This window comes from Aethina tumida, chromosome 6 (genome assembly GCF_024364675.1).
Source record: "Aethina tumida isolate Nest 87 chromosome 6, icAetTumi1.1, whole genome shotgun sequence".
NCBI lineage: Eukaryota > Metazoa > Arthropoda > Insecta > Coleoptera > Nitidulidae > Aethina > Aethina tumida.
Genome location: NC_065440.1, coordinates 15,311,578 through 15,338,236, shown reverse-complemented (window position 1 = coordinate 15,338,236; position 26,659 = coordinate 15,311,578). Strand labels below are relative to the sequence as shown.

Genomic DNA, 26,659 nt, shown 5'->3' with positions numbered 1-26,659 from the left:
ACAGAATATACGGAATTTACAGAATTTACAAAATTTACACAATTTACAGAATTTACAGTATTTACAGAATTTACAGAACTTACAGAACTTACAGAATTTACAGAATTTACAGAACTTACAGAATTTACAGAATTTACAGAATTTACAGAACTTACAGAACTTACAGAATTTACAGAATTTTCAATATTTACAGAATTTACAGAATTTACAGAATTTACAGAATTTACAGAATTTACAGAATTTACAGAATTTACAGAATTTACAGAATTTACAGAATTTACAGTATTTGCAGAGTTTATAGAATTTGAAGAATTTAAAGAATTTACAGATCTTATAATGTGAGCAATTATCGATAAATATGAACAACAAACAATAAACTCCATATTTGGCATATTTATAGAATAGTTGTCCGCAATACAAAATTTTAAATATGGTGGTTTAAGACAGGATAAAAACAATAAAATGCGTAAATTATAAAAGAGTAATGTAAAAATTTTTTGGTATTTTTGGACAAAAAAAATTATCTAATTTAAATTTAAATCGACAATTTCTCTGCGAAAGATTTTCAGTGCGTTTTCGTATTCGTGTCAATAATAAAATTTGTAATTAGAATTTTGAAATGAAGCATTAAGATACAATAAATAAGATTTATAATGATGGTAATTGTGAAATTATTTATTACTATTGGAGGAGATTAATTGTTCAGCTGAATCATAAAACTTGCAAATCAAAAATACATGGGCTGCATGCATTTAAGAATGGTTTATGGCATTTTAAAATGCACTTTTCTTATGGTTGAAATTTCTAAAAATTTACGCTAATCAGGTTTCTAATGAGAAGAAAGGTTTTTGTAATAAAATGTTTCGGAATCATAAGAATTATATAACTTTAAAAATTTCATTGAATTTATATATTTTGTAGAATTTTACATATGGTATTAGAGACACTATCGCATTTATTAAATATATAAACATTTATATTTTATTTGGACATGGAATGTCTAAATTAAGTAGATTATCATTTTTTCACAGTTAAAAAATCATATACTATAATCTACTTTACAATTTTTTATATAGAAATTATAGATTTTTTATACAATTTATAGACTTTATAAACTTTTTCATATATATTATAGATTTTTTTATAGGTTTTATACTCTTTCATAGATTTTATAGACCTTTTTATTAATTTTTATAGATTTTATAAATTTTATAGATTTTATAAATATTATAGATTTTATAGATTTTATAGATTTTATAGATTTTATAGATTTTATAGATTTTATAGATTTTATAGATTTTATAGATTTTATAGATTTTATAGATTTTATAGATTTTATAGATTTTATAGGTTTTATAGATTTTATAGATTTTATAGATTTTATAGATTTTATAGATTTTATAGATTTTATAGATTTTATAGATTTTATAGATTTTATAGATTTTATAGATTTTATAGATTTTATAGATTTTATAGATTTTATAGATTTTATAGATTTTATAGATTTTATAGATTTTATAGATTTTATAGATTTTATAGATTTTATAGATTTTATAGATTTTATAGATTTTATAGATTTTATAGATTTTATAGATTTTATAGATTTTATAGATTTTATAGATTTTATAGATTTTATAGATTTTATAGATTTTATAGATTTTATAGATTTTATAGATTTTATAGATTTTATAGATTTTATAGATTTTATAGATTTTATAGATTTTATAGATTTTATAGATTTTATAGATTTTATAGATTTTATAGATTTTATAGATTTTATAGATTTTATAGATTTTATAGATTTTATAGATTTTATAGATTTTATAGATTTTATAGATTTTATAGATTTTATAGATTTTATAGATTTTATAGATTTTATAGATTTTATAGATTTTATAGATTTTATAGATTTTATAGATTTTATAGATTTTATAGATTTTATAGATTTTATAGATTTTATAGATTTTATAGATTTTATAGATTTTATAGATTTTATAGATTTTATAGATTTTATAGATTTTATAGATTTTATAGATTTTTTAGATTTTAATTTTAAATATTCAAATGTATTTGTTGGAAGCAAATAAATATAAATTGTATAGAGATTTTATAAAATTAAATATTTTATAAATTTTCTAAACAGATTTATAGAATTTATAGATCTTAAAATTCACTGATTTATACAGATTTAATGGACGTAGTTTATTAATTTTTATTTATTTTAGTTTATTTGTAGATTTTGTAATGTTTTATGGATTTAAAAATAAATTTCTTAGACACAAATTTTACACATTTTCTAAATTTTATAGATTCACAAATTACATAGATTAACAGATTTTATATAATTTTATGGTTTATCCATAATATAGATTGTCACAGATCTTATGGACTTACATGGTTTATAAATTTTATTGATTTTTTAAACTTTTTTATATAAATTTTATTGATTTTACAGAGCTTAAAATTTATACTGATTTTATGGGCTTCACTTTAAAAAGTTTTATAAATTTTATAGAATTTATGTACATATTTAAAGATTTTATAGACTTATAAAATTCTTAAGCTTTACAGATCTTTTAGCCTTATAAATTTTATCCACTTTATAAATTTATACAGATTTTACGGTCTTACATATTTTACGAAGTTTATTGGTTTTCTAACCTAACACATATTATAAATATGACTGGTATTTTAAATTCGTACAAATTTACAGATTTCACTTTAAGAGATTTTATAAATTTTATAGACTTTCTGGACAGATTTATTGATATTGTATATATAGATTTTGAACGATTTTCTAGATTCTAAATGAAAGCAAATAAATATAAATTGTATTGAGATCTTATTTTAATTTATACATTTTATAGATTTTCTAAGCATTTATACAGATTTTATGGACTTAAGTGGTATATTAATTTGCATTCATTGATGATGTAGATTTTTCAAGGGACAATCAAAGATTTTAATTTTGTATGCTTTAAAATATCCAAATGTATTTACTTGAAACAAATAAATACAAATTTTAAGGGTTTTATGAGTGTTATACATTTTATTAACATAAATTTTTATTAAAATTTTTTATCGTCAAAATATTCAATTACAATAATAACCTTGTAGCAACATGACTTGAGTATTTCAATTGATATTAGCAACGTTATTCATTACCACTCATTGCAATTTATTATATTATTTAATAGTAAATCAGAAACAAGTTTGAAATGGATTAATAAAATCTATAATGACACAATTACATTTACCTATATATATCGATATTTTTATCTATATCGTTGTTATTATTTAAATATTTTTAATAAACCTTTCGTCACCCTTTCGACTTTCAATCTTGGCACGTCCTCGAAAGTGAAAACCCTTTGAAACAATGCAGTTTGTCGCTTGTAGCGATTAACATTTCGGAGGTCCTTGCTTGTTTGCCGTTCATTCGGTGGCGAAACACGAACTCAATATATGCGTCAGTGTGTGTGTGCCTTCGGAACATCCCCGTGTGTGAATGTGTGCGTGCCTGTGTGTGTGTGTGTGTGTGTGCACCCCTCAAACAAACGCGAAGGGTCAACAGCGGAGATATTAACTCGGTCGCTGTCAGTTCGATTTCTCCAGATCGACGGGGGAGGGTAAATGGACCGGGCAACGGGATGTACGGCACACAGTAACGCAATCAAAATTATCGGGTGTTTAATAATTTCATCGGGTGACCACCCCGTGTTTTGAGCGTTAAGCGATTCGGTTTTCTTTGCCCATTTAATTAATAACGTATCGTTTTGGTTTTGGAATTCTTCGAACCAGTTAATGTTAATGATCTTAATTGCGAAACTACATATTTATGTGTGATGTCGTCCCATGAATCATGGCCGATGCTTCAGCTTTATTGCAACGAAAATATGAATATTCAACGGCACTAACTTTTCCATTTGACCAAACGAGATTGTCAAACGTAAATTGTACGTGTTTATTGGCATTTAATTGTTACTTCCGCAGGTAAAAATGCTGCATAACAGTTTTAGTAAAACTGGTGCTAATGTTTAATTGGAAGAATAATCAACGTTTCGCAAACTGCATAAGTATGGGTTTGGATTGAGGTCGACGGGAAAATAAATTTCAAACTTATAATAATTCCACTTATTAATATTCATAAATAGTTCCAATCGGGTATTTGGTAAAAATTGCTGCGAGAACGTTGGCTCATAATGTCTTATTGTGGATGCAGCACTTATACACGTTGAAACTCATTCCTGCATAGTAAGTTGCATAAAAGTGCAGTGCGGTGCATTCCGTTTGCGACTTACCCGAAACGATTATGTCTTATTGTTTTTATGGAACTATTCCTGTTTTATGTTGAATTTTTGTTTTGTTTCGTTTAAAAACTTGATTCCTTCACTGTATTTGTAAATAAACAGGAAGGCTTGTTAAGTTTTAACATATATTTTACAGAATTATAAATTTTATGGACTTATATATTATACATTTAAGATTTTCTAAGATTTTATGCATTTTAAATACTTTCTAAATTTTATAGATTTACAAATTCATCCATTTTATATTATCTAAACACATTTTATATGTTTGATCGATTTTGAAAGACTGATATGGACTTCATTTTAAGAGGATTTATAAATTTTATAGACTTTCTAGACAGATTTATAGATTTTATAGACTTACAAATTTCACAAATTTTACAAATTATAAATTTCATCCATTTTATGGTCTTATATAGTTTATAAATTTTATTTTATGGACTTCTCTTTAAGAGATTTTATAAATTTTAAGCATTTTATAAATTGTATAGATTTGTGTATTTTATACGAGTTACAAATTTTGTAGATTTTACAGAAATTAAAGGTTTGTACAGAATTTAAGGATTTATACACTTTATAAGTTTTTTTAATTTTCTAAACTAACATATTTTATTTATCCGTTTTCTAAATTTATGGATTTATATACATACTTTATAACTTCACTTTTTATTTTATAGAAAATGGTCAAATTTATAGATTTATAGAGAGTTTATGGACTTCACTTTAAGTTTTATAGATTTTATATACTTTTTGTACAAATTTATAGAATTTATAGGCTTACAAATTTAATATGTTTGGCTGATTTTATAGTTTTACAGATTTTATAGACTTTCTAGATAGAAATTATAGACTTACAAATTTCATAGATTTTACAGATTTATTATTCTCATATATTTTATCCATTTTATATAGACTTTATATATTTTATGGATTTATATGGTTTATAAGTTTGATTGACTTTGACTTGGACTTCTTAAAAAATTATCATGCGTTTCTGGACAGATTTGTATATAGAGTTACAAATTTTATATTTAATAAATTTTATAGACGTTCTAGACAAGCAGATTTTTTAGATTTATACAAACTGTATAGTCTTATTTGTTTTAGTTTTATTGATTTTCTAAACTAATACATTTTATAAGCTAGTCATAGATTTATAGAGATTTTATGGACTTCACTTAAAGAAGTTTTATAAATAGATTGTATAGATTTTCTATTCAAATTTATAGATTTTATAGATTTATTGATATTACAGATTTATTGACATTACATACTTACAAATTTCATTGATTTTTTCAATTTTATAGACTTAATCATATTTTATGGACTTACATGATTTTAATGTTTTCTAAACTAACATATTTTATAAGCTTCGTCAAATTTGTTTTATATATAAACTAAAACATTTTATAGGTTTGAATTATAAATTTATATCTATATATATATATATAGTTTAAGATTTTATAAGTCTTGTAAGTATAAAGACTATATACATTTTATTGACCTTGTGGAATTACAGATTTTCTAGACTTACAAATTTATACATTTTATAGACTTATGTCTTTTAAATTTTATAGATTTTACGAATTTTATTATTTTTTAGATATATAGATTTTGTGGCTTGATATTTTGATAAATTTTATTTGTTTGAATATTTTTTGTAAAAATTATATTTTATTCATTGTTATAGCTTTTTAATTTTGATTTGCTTCAAATTTAATTTTTTGTGTAAATTTTTAGGATTAAAAGTAACTGATTGTTGAACGTGGAATAAACATTAATGCATAAATGTTAAAACTGCAAAAATAATTGTCACAAGTACTGCATAAATGAATGTTATAAAGTTTTCCACATAATTGAGTATTATCTATGCATTTATTGGAATTCCAAAATGCATTTGACGCATAAAATCACAATTAAAAAAAAAACTGAACAGACAATTAACCAACGCATCGTTGAAAAATCCCTTTCAAAAATGAAACCGGGCATTTTCCCCCGCGAACACAATAACAACCGTCCATCCTTTTTAATCTCCCCCCCGGATGGAAATGCACCTCTTATAAATTGGAAAAGCGGCGCGGACCAATCGCAAAAATCCCCCAGTCCGATATGTGCATACGATAAAATTAAAATTGCATGCCGCGAAATGCAACTGCCCAGTCCGAAAAAATATATATATATGTATATATATATTATTCGAATTCCCATATATATGTGCATGCCCCGGTTGGCCTGGGAGCAGTGCATTTGTTATTTATTTAATATCCCACACCACCGGCCGGCCGGGTTGGCGCAGCGTGATGTGAAGTTGGGGAATTTAATAACAACAATTGATGGTTGCTTGTTGGAATTGGAGAATCTAAAGATAAATTCCTGTTTAAATATGCCTATAATTATTTTATAATTATAAAACAATTTAAAACAATACTTTCGTTTATTGTTAGATCATAGGTATTAAAATATTAAAAAATTAATTAAAATTATTGAAAGTTGGTCTCAGAAATTATTAAAATTGGTGGATGCGCCGAGAAAATTAGAATGTAATAAAATTAATACAATACTCACAGATTTGTGTAAATAACTTTATACATTTTGTATACTTATATATTACAGAATTTATAAATTTTCTAGACTTACATCTATACATATAAGTAAAATTGGAGAGTCTGTTTGTAATATTGAAATAACCGTTTTTTACTCCATGCATATGAATATAAATACGGTACTGTCTGTCTGTTCGTTCTAATCTCTGAAATGGCTGGACCGATTTTGACGGGATTTTTATTGCAGGTAGCTGCACCGGACGAATTTGTGGGTACAGCTGGTTAATTTAAATTAAAAAGAATTGTACTAGTCCAGGATTAATGAGTTGTGATAATAAAGTATTAAAGTGAAACTTGTAATTTAATCATTATGAATTTAATCGTTTGGATTTTATCCTATAGATTTTAATTGTACGGAAATTGATCGTATGGATTTTGATCGTATGGAAAATGATCGTATGGATTTTGATCATATGGATTTTAATCATTATGGAAAATGATCATTATGGAAAATAATCACTATGGAAAATAATCATTATGGAAAATAATCACTATGGAAAATGATCATTATGGAAAATGATCATTATGGAAAATGATCATTATGGAAAATGATCGTATGGATTTTGATCATTATGGAAAATGATCGTATGGATTTTGATCATTATGGAAAATGATCATATGGATTTTAATCGTATGGAAAATGATCGTATGGATTTAAAATATTTAAAATGTAATAAACTCGATGAAAGATATAATATTTATAATATTTTTGTTTATAATAATTTCAACTTATTATAATTTATAAAATATATTTTATTTTAAATCTCACTTTAAATAATTCTTACTTTTAATACCTTTTCAGAACAAAAAGCAATATTTTAAATAATGAAGATATTCAAAATAATTAATATAAAAATAATAAGAAAAATATTAAAGTAAATTTTTTTAAACTTAAAAGCAATATTTTAAAAACATTTTCCAATATTATATAATATAATAGATTATACTATGTTATTTTAAATATATTTTCCATATATTAATTTTTGTTTATATTTAAATCATTTATTTAGAATAATTTTATGAAAAATGATCGTATGGATTTTGATCATATGGATTTTAATCGTACGGAAATTGACCGTATATTATATGGATTTTAATCATTATGGAAAATGATCGTAGGATTTTGATCATTATGGAAAATGATCGTATGGATTTTGATCATATGGATTTTAATCATTATGGAAAATGATCGTATAGAAAATGATCACTATGAAAACTGATCATTATGGAAAATGATCATTATGGAAAATAATCATTATGGAAAATAATCATTATGGAAAATGATCGTATGGATTTTGATCATTATGGAAAATGATCGTATGGATTTTGATGGTATGGAAAATGATCGTATGGATTTTAATCGTATGGATAGTGATCGTATGGATTTTAATCGTATGCAAAATGATCGTATGGGTTTTGACCATATGGAATTTGACCACTAAATAGTAAATTTTTACGTTTTTCGTAACACTCGTAATTATTGCATTATATTAATGCATATGCCCCAAGATATTCGAAAGTTCATACTTTCGAATATCTAAATAGTATACTCATACGGGAAATTTTCTTTTGGTTATAGAAGTGTAATAAACAGTTTGTATTTTATAATCTAGACATATATTTTAAGGTTTTATAAATTCCTTAGATATTATAATTTTTATAGAATTTATAGATTTTCTAGACTTATATATATTAACATATTTATGTGGATTTATAGTCTTACATATTTTAAGACTTTTTTCTTTTTTAAATTTTGTTCAATTTATAAAATTTATAGAATTTTGAGACCCATGTAAATATGTATTTTGAAAATTTTGTATTCTTATACAAATTTTATAAATTTTATGTAGGCTTCTAGGCTTATAATATACACATTTTATAGATTTTATAGACATAAATATTTTATTAATTTTATAGTTTTTCTATAGATAATAATAAAATTCTACAATCCATATTTTATTCAGTTTAAATACTGATTTCTTCTATTGATTGGAGTAACCCTCAGGTATCATCCATCAGAGACAAAGCATCTATCGTAAAACCATGTGCAATCACCGTTCCGATCACGGTGCGCTTCCGATCGGACGGGCGGCCTAACCCCGCGTCCCCCCCCCGAGCGCCCCCCGCGCCCCGCTGCCGCTCCAAAACGAAAATACATGATATTTTTTGATCGGGCGCCGCTCTCCGAACCTGCACGCACAAAACTTAGTTCCGCGCGCGCGGACGATCGATAGACGGGGGGACACCCCCGTCGGGCGATCATCGCGAAACGATGATGATGATCGCGATGATGCCGCCGCCGCCGCCGATGCACACGCACGCATCCGCGGGACTCGGCCAAAGTGCGGGGACGGATGCAACAACAACACACATCCGCGACGTCCTCGGCCGGGTCACGTCGTTTTGGGGTGTGTTTGTTTTGCTGGTCCCGCCGAGGACGGTGGAGAGGAGTCGGAAGCGAGACGGGCTCCGGGATGAAGTCGGAATTGTTGGAGATTGTTTGTTGGATAAGTTTCAGGACTTATCATATACTAAAGTACATATTTTTCAAATTTAATGTGCTCCAATTACTTAACTGTATTGAAAAAAAATAATAATAAAAAATATAATAAAAACAAAAATTTATTATAATATAATTTAAAATTATTTGTAAAAATTAAAATATTTAAAATGTAATAAACTTGATGAAAGATATATAATATTTATAATATTTTTGTTTATAATAATTTGAACTTATTATAACTTATAAATTATATTTTATTATAAATCTCACTTTAAATAATTCTTACTTTTAATAATAGTAAATTTTTTTAAACTTAAAAGCAATATTTTAAAAACATTTTCCAAAATTATATTATATATTATACTATGTTATTATTTAAATATATTTTTCATATATTAATTTAGGTTTATATTTTAATCATTTATTTAGAATAATTTATTCATTTTTTAATAAAAACAATAATATTAATAATAATAATAAATAATAATTTATTTGATTAAATTAAATTTGTATTCCTAGTATATTTATTTATTTAATTTAAATATTTTGTTCATTTAATAAATTATTTAAAATTGTTTGTTGTTTGTTTTTTCAAATTTAATTATATATAAATTATTTTTCTATATTTTTATTATATTCACTATGTTCAGTTTATAATAATTCTATATATTATTATTTATATTACATTTAGTACTGTTTTTCAATTTATTGTGTTATATTTGTTTTATTATTTTATTATTTTATTATTTTATTATTTTATTATTTTATTATTTTATTATTTTATTATTTTATTATTTTATTATTTTATTATTTTATTATTTTATTATTTTATTATTTTATTATTTTATTATTTTATTATTTTATTATTTTATTATTTTAATATTTTATTATTTTATTATTTTATTATTTTATTATTTTATTATTTTATTATTTTATTATTTTATTATTTTATTATTTTATTATTTTATTATTTTATTATTTTATTATTTTATTATTTTATTATTTTATTATTTTATTATTTTATTATTTTATTATTTTATTATTTTATTATTTTATTATTTTATTATTTTATTTATTTTATTTATTACTTTATTTTTATATTATAATATTATCTTATTATTTTATTTTATTACTTTATTTTTATATTATTATTTTACTGTTTTACTGTCTGTTTTACTGTTTTACTGTTTTACTGTTTTACTGTTTTACTGTTTTACAGTTGTTTTACTGTTTATTATTTTGTTATTTCATTATTTTATTTAGTTTATATAAAAAATTATTTATTATTTTGATACTTTAGCTCATTTAATAATCACATATATTTAATATTTTTAACATTCTTATATTTGAATGTTTATTGTATTTTTATTATATTACTAATTATATTATTTTATTATATTTTTGATTGACATTATTAAATTTATTAAATTAAATTAATTCGCTTCAAATTATTTTATTTAGTTCAAATATTATTTACTATTAATTATTCTGAGTTATTAGTTTAATATCTGCATTATAGTTAAAATTTTGAACATAACTAACAATTTTTTAAACAAATCTTGCTATAATATTTTTTTTTTTAACTTTTTTTAATATTTAATATATTTTTTAATATTTAATAACTAAATATTATATTAAATAATAATTAAATATTCTATTTGTTTCAAATTACATAAAATTTAAGTAGTTGAATTTCATTAATTATATTAGAATTGTAAAATCAGGAATTGTAAACCATTTTTTTAAATATTTAATATTTATTTGAAATATGCGACACAATTTAATGAAACATATTCAAATTACAGCATTACCCATAAAATCTTACTAAATATTAATTCACTTTATTATAATATATTTAATAAACCCACCATTCCATTTTGAAATATTGTATTATCGGTGACAGTTAACGAAATAATTAACCGAATAGGATATTCAGAATATTAATATTATTAACCGATCAAATTGATTCCAGTCCTATTAAAACGTCCAACTAATATCGCATAGTTCGAAAACATCAATACGGTCCTACAGTCCGCAATCCCAGAATCGGGACATCGGTGCTCACTTCCCGTCGTCCGAACGGGCGATCGTCGTCGCCCTCGCGCCCCCACACACAACCCCGGCCCATCTACCCGTCTCGCTCGGCGACAAATCAAACGTCAGTTGTCACCGGCAAAGCCGTGTTTTTATCGCACGCCCGATCGCCGCTTTCCCGCTTTCGGGAGAGCGTCGCGACGCACCACTTTTTTTTGAAATGCGTTTCCCGTGTACGGGGATTCTTTCCCCGGTCACGGCCACCCCCGTGTTTTTTCGTGTACAGTCCCGCAGCGATGCTTGTTGCCGGTTAGCGGGGATTGTTTTTCGGCGGCCGTTCACATTAATTAATATGATTTGGGCTTCTAATTAAATTGTGGTAAAAAAATTAATAATTAGAACGATTTATTTTTGGGGTGTACGTTTTACGCGTGCAAATAAACAAAGTGGACGTCAAATATTTGCATGCACGGGCGTATCGGTGTTAAAAGGCAATATTTAATTTGTGATTTTAAAACGTAATTATATTTGTTGGTAGGTAATTTGTATTTACCGTTCACTTCTTTTTTTTTAATATTTACATTTAATAATTTTCATTTCCGTGGTGGTGAATTACATACCTGAAACAAAAGAAAAATTGAATTATATTATTGACAAACATTTTACAATTTATTGAATTTAATTAATGGTTTAAATTTGAAATTATATTATAAAGTTGGTCTTTGAAACGTTGAATATGTGTACAAATATTTAAAATATTATGTATACCAATAATGAGCAGATTATTGATCGATTAAAAATTAAAAGTGTTGATTTGTTTTCATTTCTGTTTTTATATTGTAATTTCATTATAACACATTAATTGTTCAATTTGACACAAATTTATAAAAAATATAAATTTCGTTTTAATTTATACTTTTCATAAATAAATGTTTAACAAAATATTAAATATAATAAAAAATATAAACTTAACTATAATTTAATATGATCAAATATTCTATTTTTAGGACATTGGTTAAAAATTATATTTGAAATTATAAATTATATAGGTTTTGTAGGTTTTATAGGTTTTATAGGTTTTATAGGTTTTATAGGTTTTATAGGTTTTATATGTTTTATAGGTTTTATAGGTTTTATAGGTTTTATAGGTTTTATAGGTTTTATAGGTTTTATAGGTTTTATAGGTTTTATAGGTTTTATAGGTTTTATAGGTTTTATAGGTTTTATAGGTTTTATAGGTTTTATAGGTTTTATAGGTTTTATAGGTTTTATAGGTTTTATAGGTTTTATAGGTTTTATAGGTTTTATAGGTTTTATAGGTTTTATAGGTTTTATAGGTTTTATAGGTTTTATAGGTTTTATAGGTTTTATAGGTTTTATAGGTTTTATAGGTTTTACAGGTTTTATAGGTTTTGTAGGTTTTATAGGTTTTGTAGGTTTTATAGATTCTATAGATTTTTTTATAGATTCTATAGATCTTCTATAGAGATTTTATACATTTTACAAATTTTATAGATTTTACAGATTTTATATATCTTAAAAATTTTACAGATTTTACAGATTTAAATTATATATTTTATAGGTTTGTTTTATAGAGATTCTATAGATATTCTATAGAGATTCTATACATTTTAGAGATTTTTTAGATTTAAATTTTAAGTTTTGTAGATTTTTTTAGATTTTATAGATTTTTTTATATGTACTATACAGATTCTATAGAGATACATTTTACAGATTTAATTTATAGGTTTATAGGTTTTTTGGATTTTATAGGCTTTTTTATGTTTTATAGAGATTCTATACATATTCTATAGAGATTTTATATATTTTACAGATTTTACACATTTTACAGATATTTAAGATTTAAATTATAAGTTTTATATAGGTTTTTTTATATGTTCTATAGAGATTCTACAGAGGTTTTATACATTTTACAAACTTTATAGATTTTACAGATTTTATATATATTAGAAATTTTACGAATATTACAGATTGTACAGATTTTACAGATTTAAATTATATATTTTATAGGTTTTTTATGTTTTATAGAGTTTCTAAAGATATTCTATAGAGATTCTATACATTTTACAGATTTTACAAACGATTTTTTTATGTTTTATAGTTTTTTTTTTATATGTTTTATAGAGATTTTATACATTTTAGAGATTTTACAGATTTAAAATATAGTTTTATAGGTTTTTTAGATTTTATAGGTTTTTTTATGTTTTATAGAGATTCTATAGATATTCTATAGAGATTTTATACATTTTACAGATTTTACAGGTTTTATAGATCTTACAGATTTTACAGAAATGAAAGTTTTTACAGATCTTACAATTTTTACAGAACTTACAGATTTAAATTATAGGTTTTATAAGTTTTTTTTAGGTTTTTTATGTTTTACAAAGATTCTATATATATTTTATATATTTATACATTTTACAGATTTTACAGAACTGTGAGTTTTAACAGATCTTACAGATTTTATTGATTTTACAGATTTTTTAGATTTAAATTATTTTTTTAGGATTTACATGTTTTTATAGGTTTCATATGTTTTATGAGTTTAACAGGTTTATAAAGATTTTATGGATTTTATAGAATATTTAGGCTTAAGAAATTATTCAGAACTTCCTGAAATTTTTACGTATTTTTAAAACTACTTAATCTATTTTATGGATATAAAAAATTTAAAAATTTATAAAAAAATTTTAGAAAATCTGTTCCATGTTGTAAATTTAATAAATTTCAGATTACTTATATATTGTATAACAACAGGTAATTTTCTTCCACATTATTTTTATTATTTCAATGATTTGTTTGATTTTAATTTTTATATTAACCAAATTATTCGTGGTCAATTTAAACCGTTAATGAACTAAGCCAAATCACCGAAAACCATTCGTCTGCCGCATCGACCGATTCAATTTCATCGAGATCAAGAAACGCCTAATTATCATAAAAAACAAATCGCCGCCTTTAAACCGTCTCCGGGGACGGTCATTTGTTAGAAAGGTCACTGAATAGAGCGTAGCCGTCAAGAAAATTTTCGCCATCGTCATTATTGCCCGGTCCCGGCACAAAAGGACTAATTTTAAATCGATAAAATTCAAATCTTTTGTTCGCCGTCCTTCGCGGAAAATTACACCACGGATCATTTGCCCTCGGTGCGCACTTTTTTATTTTACACTTCACGCCGCGGACACAAAACGGAATCACCGCCGGGGCAACAAAAGGGGCACCCGGATGCCGGGCGACGCCGGCCGCGGTTCAAGTGGTCCGAAACAAAACTGCACGTAGCAATTGTTTTATTTTTTCTGTGTTTTTGTTAGGCCAAAACTAAAACGGACCGTTGGCGAAAAAAACAAAGAAAAGAAACAATGCAACCATCGGGAACAATGGGCACGACGAATTGACAAATGGACAAGGAAGGGGTCAATTTTTTAATTTCGAAATTGAAGTGACCCCGCTTAAATAAATATTACGGGTGTCGGGTTTCGATGAACAAAACAAAAAAAAAGGGGGGGCCAGGTAGGACAAAATGGCTGGCAAAAAATGCTGCGATGCGACCGAAATTACTTTAGGGGTACGTCCCGCAGACGAATCTCGACACAATGTGGGGGGGCACTACTGGTGGCATTGTTTTGGGACGTGGTCATGCCCATGAAGTGAAGAATAAGATTGTTGTGCACGCTTTTTTTCTTTCAGCCCTCCCCGTTTCGACAATGCCCGCGTTAATTGTGGAAATTATGCAACGGTTGACGGAAGCTAGATCAGGTACTTTTGATGAGATAATTGGTTTTGGTGAATGGAGTACAGCTATGCCAAATGTGATCGGGTTGTTTAGACAATGGTTAGTTGTGGCAAAAGATATTTTAAATTGCAGAGTAATTAATGAGCCATTAAATGCATAGACTCTTTAAATTATTTTCAATTTTGAAATTTTCAAAATTTAGGCTTTTGGTGATTTTTAGAAAAAATATTACACTGATTTTATTAATTTTAAACAAATAAAAAATAATTATTCCACTTTAATCAAAATAAATTTGTAATTAATATTTAATTAGTAATTAGTAAAATTATTATTATTATTATTATTACAGTTGTATAAATAACTATAGAATTAATAACTAAATATTTATTAAATGTTTCATATAATAATTAAATTTATATATTCTAAAAACTTTCAAAATTTTTAAAATTTAGGTTTAGACAATGGTTAGTTGTGGCAAAAGATATTTTAAATTGCAGAGTAATTAATGAGCCATTAAATGCATAGACTTTTTAAATTATTTTCAATTTTGAAATTTTCAAAATTTAGGCTTTTGGTGATTTTTAGAAAAAATATTACACTGATTTTATTAATTTTAAACAAATAAAAAATAATTATTCCACTTTAATCAAAATAAATTTGTAATTAATATTTAATTAGTAAATAGTAAAATTATTATTATTATTATTTTTACAGTTGTATAAATAACTATATAATTAATAACTAAATATTTATTAAATGTTTCATATAATAATTAAATTTATATATTTTAAAAACTTTCAAAATTTTTAAAATTTAGGTTTAGACAATGGTTAGTTGTGGCAAAAGATATTTTAAATTGCAGAGTAATTAATGAGCCATTAAATGCATAGACTCTTTAAATTATTTTCAATTTTGAAATTTTCAAAATTTAGGCTTTTGGTGATTTTTAGAAAAAATATTACACTGATTTTATTAATTTTAAACAAATAAAAAATAATTATTCCACTTTAATCAAAATAAATTTGTAATTAATATTTAATTAGTAAATAGTAAAATTATTATTATTATTATTTTTACAGTTGTATAAATAACTATATAATTAATAACTAAATATTTATTAAATGTTTCATATAATAATTAAATTTATATATTTTAAAAACTTTCAAAATTTTTAAAATTTAGGTTTAGACAATGGTTAGTTGTGGCAAAAGATATTTTAAATTGCAGAGTAATTAATGAGCCATTAAATGCATAGACTCTTTAAATTATTTTCAATTTTGAAATTTTCAAAATTTAGGCTTTTGGTGATTTTTAGAAAAAATATTACACTGATTTTATTAATTTTAAACAAATAAAAAATAATTATTCCACTTTAATCAAAATAAATTTGTAATTAATATTTAATTAGTAAATAGTAAAATTATTATTATTATTATTTTTACAGTTGTATAAATAACTATATAATTAATAACTAAATATTTATTAAATGTTTCATATAATAATTAAATTTATATATTTTAAAAACTTTCAAAATTTTTAAAATTTAGGTTTAGACAATGGTTAGTTGTGGCAAAAGATATTTTAAATTGCAGAGTAATTAATGAGCCATTAAATGCATAGACTCTTTAAATTATTTTCAATTTTGAAATTTTCAAAATTTAGGCTTTTGGTGATTTTTAGAAAAAATATTACACTGATTTTATTAATTTTAAACAAATAAAAAATAATTATTCCACTTTAATCAAAATAAATTTGTAATTAATATTTAATTAGTAAATAGTAAAATTATTATTATTATTATTTTTACAGTTGTATAAATAACTATATAATTAATAACTAAATATTTATTAAATGTTTCATATAATAATTAAATTTATATATTTTAAAAACTTTCAAAATTTTTAAAATTTAGGTTTAGACAATGGTTAGTTGTGGCAAAAGATATTTTAAATTGCAGAGTAATTAATGAGAAATGCATAGACTCTTTAAATTATTTTCAATTTTGAAATTTTCAAAATTTAGGCTTTTGGTGATTTTTAGAAAAAATATTACACTGATTTTATTAATTTTAAACAAATAAAAAATAATTATTCCACTTTAATCAAAATAAATTTGTAATTAATATTTAATTAGTAAATAGTAAAATTATTATTATTATTATTACAGTTGTATAAATAAATATATAATTAATAACTAAATATTTATTAAATGTTTCATATAATAATTAAATTTATATATTTTAAAAACTTTCAAAATTTTTAAAATTTAGGTTTAGACAATGGTTAGTTGTGGCAAAAGATATTTTAAATTGCAGAGTAATTAATGAGCCATTAAATGCATAGACTCTTTAAATTATTAAAAAACTATTTAAAGAATCTAAAAATTTAAGGAAAATGATTAAATGTCCCTATATCTCTAAAAAATCTTAAATTTAAGTTTTAAGACAAAAATTTTGAAGTTTTTTATATTACTTTTAAAATATTTATTTATAATATTTCTAATTAGATTAGATTCTTTTTAAAAACCTAAAAAGTTAAGGTAATTGATTAAATTGTCTTTTATCTCCAAAGAATATTAAATTTAAGTAATTTTGAAGTTTTAATAATTGAAAATATATATAAGAATGTTAAATTTGTTTACAAATTGTCAGTTGTTTGTTTTAAGGTGTTTTTGTATTATATTTAAAATATTTGATTCTAATATTTTTAATTAGATTAAATTTATTGTTATCTTCAATGTTAAAAATAGTAAAAAAGCAGAAAATATATTAAATAAAACGATAAAGTAATTTCATTAATTTTAAAAGAGTTTAAAAAACATTTCCTCCCAATTAGCCACCTCGACCGGCTGTGCGACGTCTCATAAAAACACCCGACGCGTCTCCTTCGGGCAGAAGAAGGGTGTAAGTGTTTCGTCCCTCCGGAAAAAACGTCGACGCGCGACATCTCAACCTCCCCCCCCCACCGCCGTACGGTGACGCGGGGGACGTTGGAGGTGCGGGGTATTTTTTTTTAAGTGGTCGAGGGAAAAAGTGCGGCGAAACGGGTTGCGCAAATTGAATAACCCGATTAGCGTTACTTCCGCGTAATTTTTTCGACGCCCGCGCTTCCCCGGTTTTTAATCTGTTAATAATGTCTTGAACTTTTATAATTTCGTTTTCGGCGGAGCGAATTTTCGGGGACGGTTTTCCGGGGTCGATTTTTTAATATCTTGTGCGTGGGTTTCTTTAAGTTTATGACAAGTTTCTCTAAGAATCATAATAAATTTCATTTTTAAAATTAAAGGAATAAGACATATTGTTAATAAGAAATAAATATTTTAACAATAAATAATTTAAAAATTATTTTCAGATAAACAATACAATTGTTGTTAACAATTTAATTATTTGATAGTTTTACTTTAATTAAGAAGAACTTTCCTTATAACTGAATTTTATAAAATTTTGGTGTTTTAAATAACAAAAATAATTATTCCTTTTTAATCGAATTAAATTTGTAGTTAATTAATTATTAAATAGTAAAATCATTATAAACCTATTTTTTCAGTTGTATAAATAATTATATAATCTTAAACTTTTGAAATTTTCAAAATTTAGCCTTTTGGTGATTTTTAGAAAAAATATAATACTGATTTTATTAATTTTAAACAAATAATAAATAATTATTCCTCTTTAATCAAAATAAATTTGTAATTAATATTTAATTATTAAATAGTAAAATTATTATCACCCTATTTTTACAGTTGTATAAATAAATATATAATTAATAGCTAAATATTTATTAAATGTTTTATTAAATAATTAAATTTATATATTCTTAAAACTTTAAAAATTTTTAAAATTTAGGTTTTTGGTAATTTTTAGAACAAATATTGTACTGATTTTATTAATTTTATGCAAATAAAAAATAATTATTCCTCTTTAATCAAAATAAATTTGTAGTTAATATTAATTATTAAATAGTAAAATCATTATAACCTTATTTTTTCGGTTGTATAAATAAATATATAATTAATAACTGAATATTTATTAAATGTTTTATATAATAATTAAATTTATATATTCTTAAACCTTTGAAATTTTCAAAATTTAGGCTTTCGGTGGTTTTTAGAAAAAATATTATACTGAATTTTAAACAAATAAAAAATAATTATTCCATTTTAATCAAAGTAAATTTTTAGTTAATGATTTAATTATTAAACAATAAAATCATTAAAACCCATTTTTTTCTATTGTATAATTAATAACTGAATATTTACTAAATGTATTAAACAATAAAATTATTAGAACCCAATTTTTTCTATTGTATAATTGATAACTGAATATTTAATAAATGTTTTATATAAGTACTAATTAAATTTATATATTCTTTAATAAATATCTAAAATAAATAGCACAGTTTTTTATAAGACTTTAGAATTTTAGAACATTTTTTATGTTTTTGATGTTTTATAAAATAAATATTTACTGATTTTATTATTATTATGCAAATAAAAAATCATTACTCTCCCAAAAAAAAAATTGTAGTTAATGATTTAATTCTTAAACAATAAAATCGTTAAAACCCAATTTTTTTCTATTGAGTAATAATTAAATATTACTAATTAAATTTATATATTCTTATATATGATTGAATAAAATTAATAGTACAGTTTTATTGATAAGATTTTATGTTTTATAAATTTTAGAAAATTTTAAAATTTAGAAAGTTTCTGATGTTTTATAGAATAAATATTATACTAATTTTATTATTTTTTTACAAATAATATATAATTAATTCTTTTTAATTAAAATAAATTTATAGGTAATGATTTTTTCCATTGTATAATTATTATACCTGAATATTTACTGAGTGTTTTATATGTACTAATTAAATTTATATATTATAAATAAAATTAATCGTATAGATTTTATAAGATATAATGTTTTAGAAATTTTAAATTTTAAAAGATTTTTAGTGTTATTTAGAATAAATATTGTACTGATTTATATAAATAAAAAAAATAATTTCTTTTTAGTGAAAAGAAATTTAATTAACAATTTAATTAATAAAATAGGAAAATCGTTAAAACCTTAATACAAAGATAATTAAATTTCTTTTGATAAAAATCTTGAATTTAACCCAACTGGTAAAAAATAATAAAAATCTCCATCAATAATTTCGTTTAGAACCACCGTGCCCGGAGTGTCTTCTCCCATTCTGACGAATTAATTCCATACTTTATCATTTGCATTTTCTTGATTAGTTATCGATTACTTATATATTGTTTTCGCCCTTTTTTAATGTAAATTAAATCGAAACCGCGTACTTTTTAACCGGGGGGGTGCGCTTAATTGGCTCTGGGAATATTTTTCGGTTTTGCGTTACTTCTTCGTTCGATTCTTCGCCTTTTCTTATTTCTCACCGAGGACGGAATTGGTTACTCGAATTACATCAGTTGGTCGGACCTAATTACCATAATTTTAACATTAAAAATTCCAACGTCGTTTTTTTATAAAATTAAGTTACTTATACTTGATTACATGGAGAAAGTTCTGGACAGTACAATGGCAAAAATAAGTAACACAAAATAATATGAAAAAAAAAAATAGTTTAGTTAAAAAAGCTTTCAAATAAACTATAATTTAAAACTATTTCTGATGACAAATTTTTAGTATTAATTAACAACCGGTGTTTACAACAAAAATGTAAAGGGGTGTAAGGACGAATCGGGAACAAAATCCCGAATTCACATCGGCATCCGGGCATTTATATGTTGCGCGTAATTCCGAAATAACAAATACATATAGAATTTCATTAAACACACCATCCCAATCTATGTGCGGTTTGATTCTTCTGTTAACGTGTCCAGCCCCGCCGGATAAAATCAATATGCGGGCCCCGTTATTATCGCCCGTCCCGGGCCCCGTTTCGCGAAAACACTGGTTTGACAAATTTTAGTCAAATAGTTTGATGACTTTGCGTTAGCCGATCACGCGATTATTTGCGTCTAATTATCGCCGACATTTTTAATCGGATATTTGTATTCGGACCAGTCCGCCTACGATTGGATGGCGGAACTGATGTTAATTTTAGTTTAATTCTGTTTGGTTTGTTACGTTTTCGTTTTGATTGGGTTTTTGGTTTTGTGCATTTTTTTGCCGGGTTTAAATTAAGCTGAACTAATTTAAAATTCGGGGGTAATTTCAATTAATTACGAATTTATTATTCATGGTAGAGTTGTCAAGATCACAAAACACTGTTACTAATTTAGAATGTTTAAAGTTTGTATTAAATTTTATCACATTTATATAATTTTTTAGTACATTAGTAAATTTATTTTAAAAACTTTCTTTATTCCAAATGTAAAATAATGTAAATTTAATTAAATATTTATATGTTGGTAATTTAATTTGTAATTAATTTTATAAAATTTCAGATTATGTAATTAATATTTGACTATTTTAGTAAATAAATCTATAAGACGGAATTTTTACTTTTACTAATTTAGAAAGTTTGGAAGTTGTTTTAAATTTTGTCACATATTATACATTTTTTTAAAAATTAGATAGTTAATTCTAATAATTTTATTTATTCTAAATGTAAAATAATGTAAATTTAATTAAATTTTTATATGTTGGTGATTAAATTTGTAATTAATTTTATAAAATTCCAGATTATGTAATTAATATTTGATTATTTTGGTAAATAAATCTATAAAACAGAATTTTTACTTTTACTAATTTAGAAAGTTTGGAGGTTGTTTTAAATTTTGTCACATATTATACATTTTTTTAAAAATTAGTAACTTAATTCTAATAATTTTATTTATTCTAAATGTAAAATAACGTAAATTTAATTAAATATTTATATGTTGGTAATTTAATTTGTAATTAATTTTATAAAATTTCAGATTATGTAATTAAAATTTGACTATTTTGGTAAATAAATCTATAAAACAGAATTTTTACTTTTACTAATTTAGAAAGTTTGGAAGTTGTTTTAAATTTTGTCACATATTGTACATTTTTTTAAAAATTAGAAAGTTAATTCTAATAATTTTATTTATTCTAAATGTAAAATAATGTAAATTTAATTAAATATTTATATGTTGGTAATTTAATTTGTAATTAATTTTATAAAATTTCAAATTATGCAATTAATATTTGACTATTTTGGTAAATAAATTTATAAAACAGAATTTTTACTTTGACTAATTTAGAAAGTTTGGAGGTTGTTTTAAATTTTGTCACATATTATATATTTTTTTAAAATTTAGTAAGTTAATTCTAATAATTTTATTTATTCTAAATGTAAAATAATGTAAATTTAATTAAATATTTATATGTTGGTGATTAAATTTGTAATTAATTTTATAAAATTTCACATTATTTAATTAGTATTTGACTATTTTGGTAAATAAATCTGTAAAACAGAATTTTTACTTTTACTAATTTAGAAAGTTTGGAGGTTGTTTTAAATTTTGTCACATATTATACATTTTTTTAAAAATTAGTAAGTTAATTCTAATAATTTTATTTATACTAAATGTAAAATAATGTAAATTTAATTAAATATTTATATGTTGGTAATTTAATTTGTAATTAATTTTATAAAATTTCAGATTATTTAATTAATATTTGACTATTTTGGTAAATAAATCTGTAAAACAGAATTTTTACTTTTACTAATTTAGAAAGTTTGGAGGTTGTTTTAAATTTTGTCACATATTATACATTTTTTTAAAAATTAGTAAGTTAATTCTAATAATTTTATTTATACTAAATGTAAAATAATGTAAATTTAATTAAATATTTATATGTTGGTAATTTAATTTGTAATTAATTTTATAAAATTTCAGATTATTTAATTAATATTTGACTATTTTGGTAAATAAATCTGTAAAACAGAATTTTTACTTTTACTAATTTAGAAAGTTTGGAGGTTGTTTTAAATTTTGTCACATATTATATATTTTTTAAAAAATTAGTAAGTTAATTCTAATAATTTTATTTATTCCAAATGTAAAATAATGTAAATTTAATTAAATTTTTATATGTTGGTGATTAAATTTGTAATTAATTTTATAAAATTTCAGATTATTTAATTAATATTTGACTATTTTGGTAAATAAATCTATAAAACAGAATTTTTACTTTTAATAATTTAGAAAGTTTGGAGGTTGTTTTATATTTTGTCACATATTATATATTTTTTTAAAAATTAGTAAGTTAATTCTAATAATTTTATTTATTCTAAATGAAAAATAATGTAAATTTAATTAAATTTTTATATGTTGGTGATTAAATTTGTAATTAATTTTATAAAATTTCAAATTATGTTATTAATATTTGACTATTTTGGTAAATAAATCTACAATACAGAATTTTTAATGTTATTAATTTAGAAAGTTTGATGTTTCTTTTAAATTTTGTCACATATTTATACATATTTTTAAATATTAACAAGTTAATTTAATAATTTGATTTATTCCAAACGTAAAATAATGTAAATTTAATTAAAATTTCAAGAAAATCGGGGGTTTTTTAATTAGATAATCAATTGTGCCAAGAAAAAAATAAACGATATATTATTTAAAATTTCCAGCAATTTAAAAGACAAAAGCACTCGTTAGTTAGCTTAATTAATTAAAAGTTATTTATTTTCTGGATCCCGAAACGAGCCCGGATTATCTCAATTAATTGTCGCGAAAGATTTTAAACATCTCAACAACAAAAGAACGAAACGAAACGAAAGCGACGAACGGGTAAAAAAAAAATAACAAAATCGGAACAGAGAAACAGTTCAAGCGACGAATAAAAGAAACAAACGACGAAATAACAATTAACAATCGCGAAACAAGGGACGAAAATCGATGGTTCCTTTTCAGTTGTGCGCGGAGGTGGTGCGGGGTGAGGTCGGGGGGTCGATTCAAAAGCGCAACGGGGGCAATTAAAAATGATCTAAAAATAACAAAAGTGGGAAAACTTAATTGGCGCGGAGAAAACGGCCCCTCACTCTCCTTCTCCGAGAATTGGAAGTTTTCTAGTTTTTCGGTAATTTAATTTTCGGCTAACGGAGCCGCACTGACGTTTATTGTTTTTTAATTAGCCGCCCGAATTAATTAAGGCAACGCAAAAAATAAATAATTGAGTTTTTTGTGTGTATGTATTTAAGAAATGTTAAGGGGTTGTTTCGTGTTCGGTTAAACGTCGACAACAGGTTGTACGCAGTTATGCACACAAAAATGTTTGGAGTGTTAATTATTATATTACGCAAAAAATATATTGTGATGTAAATTGTAATTTACATAAAAAATTGATAAACTTAATTTTGTTTTTAATTTAGAATAACTGAACTTATTATATCAAATTTTATAGAATTTAAAAACAAACATAAAAATTTAATTAAATTTTTAACAATTTCAAAATTTGTTTTATAGATTTATTTACTAATTAAATAAGGTGAAATTTTATAAAATTAATTAAATTTACATTATTTTATATTTGCAATTAATAATTTATACGTATGTATAATATATGACAAAATTTAAAACAAATTTCACACTTTAAAACAAAATAAATAACAGTAAAATTTCTGCAAATTTTCTCAAATCGTCAAATATTAATTACATAATCTGAAATTTTATAAAATTAATTACAAAATTTAATCACCAACATATAAAAATTTAATTAAATTTATTTTATTTTTCATTTGAAGTATATAAAATTAATTAAGAAGAATTAACATACTAATTCTTAAAAAATGTATAATATGTGACTAAATTTATAACAAACTTCAAACTTTCTAAATTAGTAACAGTAATAATTCTGTTTTATAGATTTATTTACCAAAATAGTCAATTATTAATTAAATTATCAGAAATTTTATAAAATTAATTACAAATTTAATTACCAACATATAAAAATTTAATTAAATTTGTATTATTTTATATTTGAAATATATAAAATTTTTAGAATTAACTCACTAATTTTTAAAAAATGTATAATATGTGACTAAATTTAAAACAAACTTCAAACTTTCTAAATTAGTAACAGTAAAAATTCTGTTTTTTTTTTTGGATTTATTTACCAAAATAGTCAAATATTAACTAAATAATCTGATATTTTATAAAATTAATCATAAATTTAGTCACCAACATATAAAAATTTTATAAAATTTACATTATTTTATATTTGGAATATATAAAATTTTTAGAATTAACTTACTAATTTAAAAAGTATATAATATGTGACAAAATTTAAAAAAACTGAAAAACTTTCTAAATTAGTGACTGTAAAAATTCTGCTTTATAGATTTTTTTACCAAAATAATCAAATATTAATTAAATAATATAAAATTTTATAAAATTAATTACAAATTTAATCACCAACATATAAAAATTTAATTAAATTTAGATTATTTTACATTTGGAAGATATAAAATTTTTAGAATTAACTTACTAATTTAAAAAAATGTATAATAAGTGACAAAATTGAAAAAAACTAAAAAACTTTTTAAATTAGTGACTGTAAAAATTCTGTTTTATAGATTTTTTTACCAAAATAATCAAATATTAATTAAATAAGATGAAATTTTATAAAATTAATTACAAATTTAATCATCAACATATAAAAATTTAATTAAAATTACAATATTTTACTTTTGGAATAATTAAAATTTCTAAAATTAACTAACTAGTATTAATTAAATAATCTGAAATTATATAAAATTAATTACAAATATAATCTCCAACATATAAAAATTTAACTAAATTTACATTATTATAAATTTGGAATAAATAAAAATTTTAAGATTAATTCGTTAATATTTATTTATGTAAGCAAAAAAATAGTCTAATATTTATTAAATAATCTGAAATTTTATAAAATAATTGGGATTATTAAACTTTTCAAATGTTTAAATTAGTAATTATGTTCAGTAAATTGTTTTTTAAAATTTATTTACGTTAAAATGTTTTGACTTAATTAAAAAAATTTTATCAAATATATATGTATAATAAAGTACAATTAAAGTTTTAGAGAAGTAACTATCTAATTAAAAACTAACAGTTTTCCGAAAATTTCACATAATTGTTTTCTCAATGCTTTAAGAAACAATTCTTTTGTACATTACGGAAACACATAACATAAAAATTGTTACGTTAAATCCTTTATGGTAACAATAAGTAATGCAAAACATAATTGACAACCAAACATCATATATCAGTGTGATGATATGGTAAACCGGAAACGCTTTTAACACTAAAACCAAACAAATTCAACATCGAAGGAACACAAAATTCCCATTTCACCCTCTTCCGCAAAACAGATGTTCCGCATTTTGAAAAATTAGGACCGCCACGTGGCCGGCACCGTAGCAAACAAAAATGGAAAAATCCTGTCCTGCCAAAGTGCAAATACTGTGAGTGCGCCGCATTTTTTCCATCGTCCTGCCAGCCTGTCCGACTCTAATTG

At 22.7% G+C, this 26,659-nt stretch overlaps 1 protein-coding gene across 3 annotated transcripts in view; it reads left to right on the top strand.

The window, feature by feature from the left end:
- Nucleotides 1–26,659, top strand: part of LOC126265848 (uncharacterized) — a 209,776-nt gene that overhangs the window by 155,743 nt on the left and 27,374 nt on the right. For 2 of the 3 annotated variants that reach the window (XM_049968732.1, XM_049968733.1), the window contains exon 4: nucleotides 15,159–15,227. The exons of the other annotated variant lie outside the window; for it this stretch is intronic. In XM_049968732.1, coding sequence (XP_049824689.1) covers nucleotides 15,159–15,227 — 69 coding nt within the window. The remainder of the gene's footprint in view (nucleotides 1–15,158; nucleotides 15,228–26,659) is intronic. 3 annotated transcript variants of the gene reach the window in all.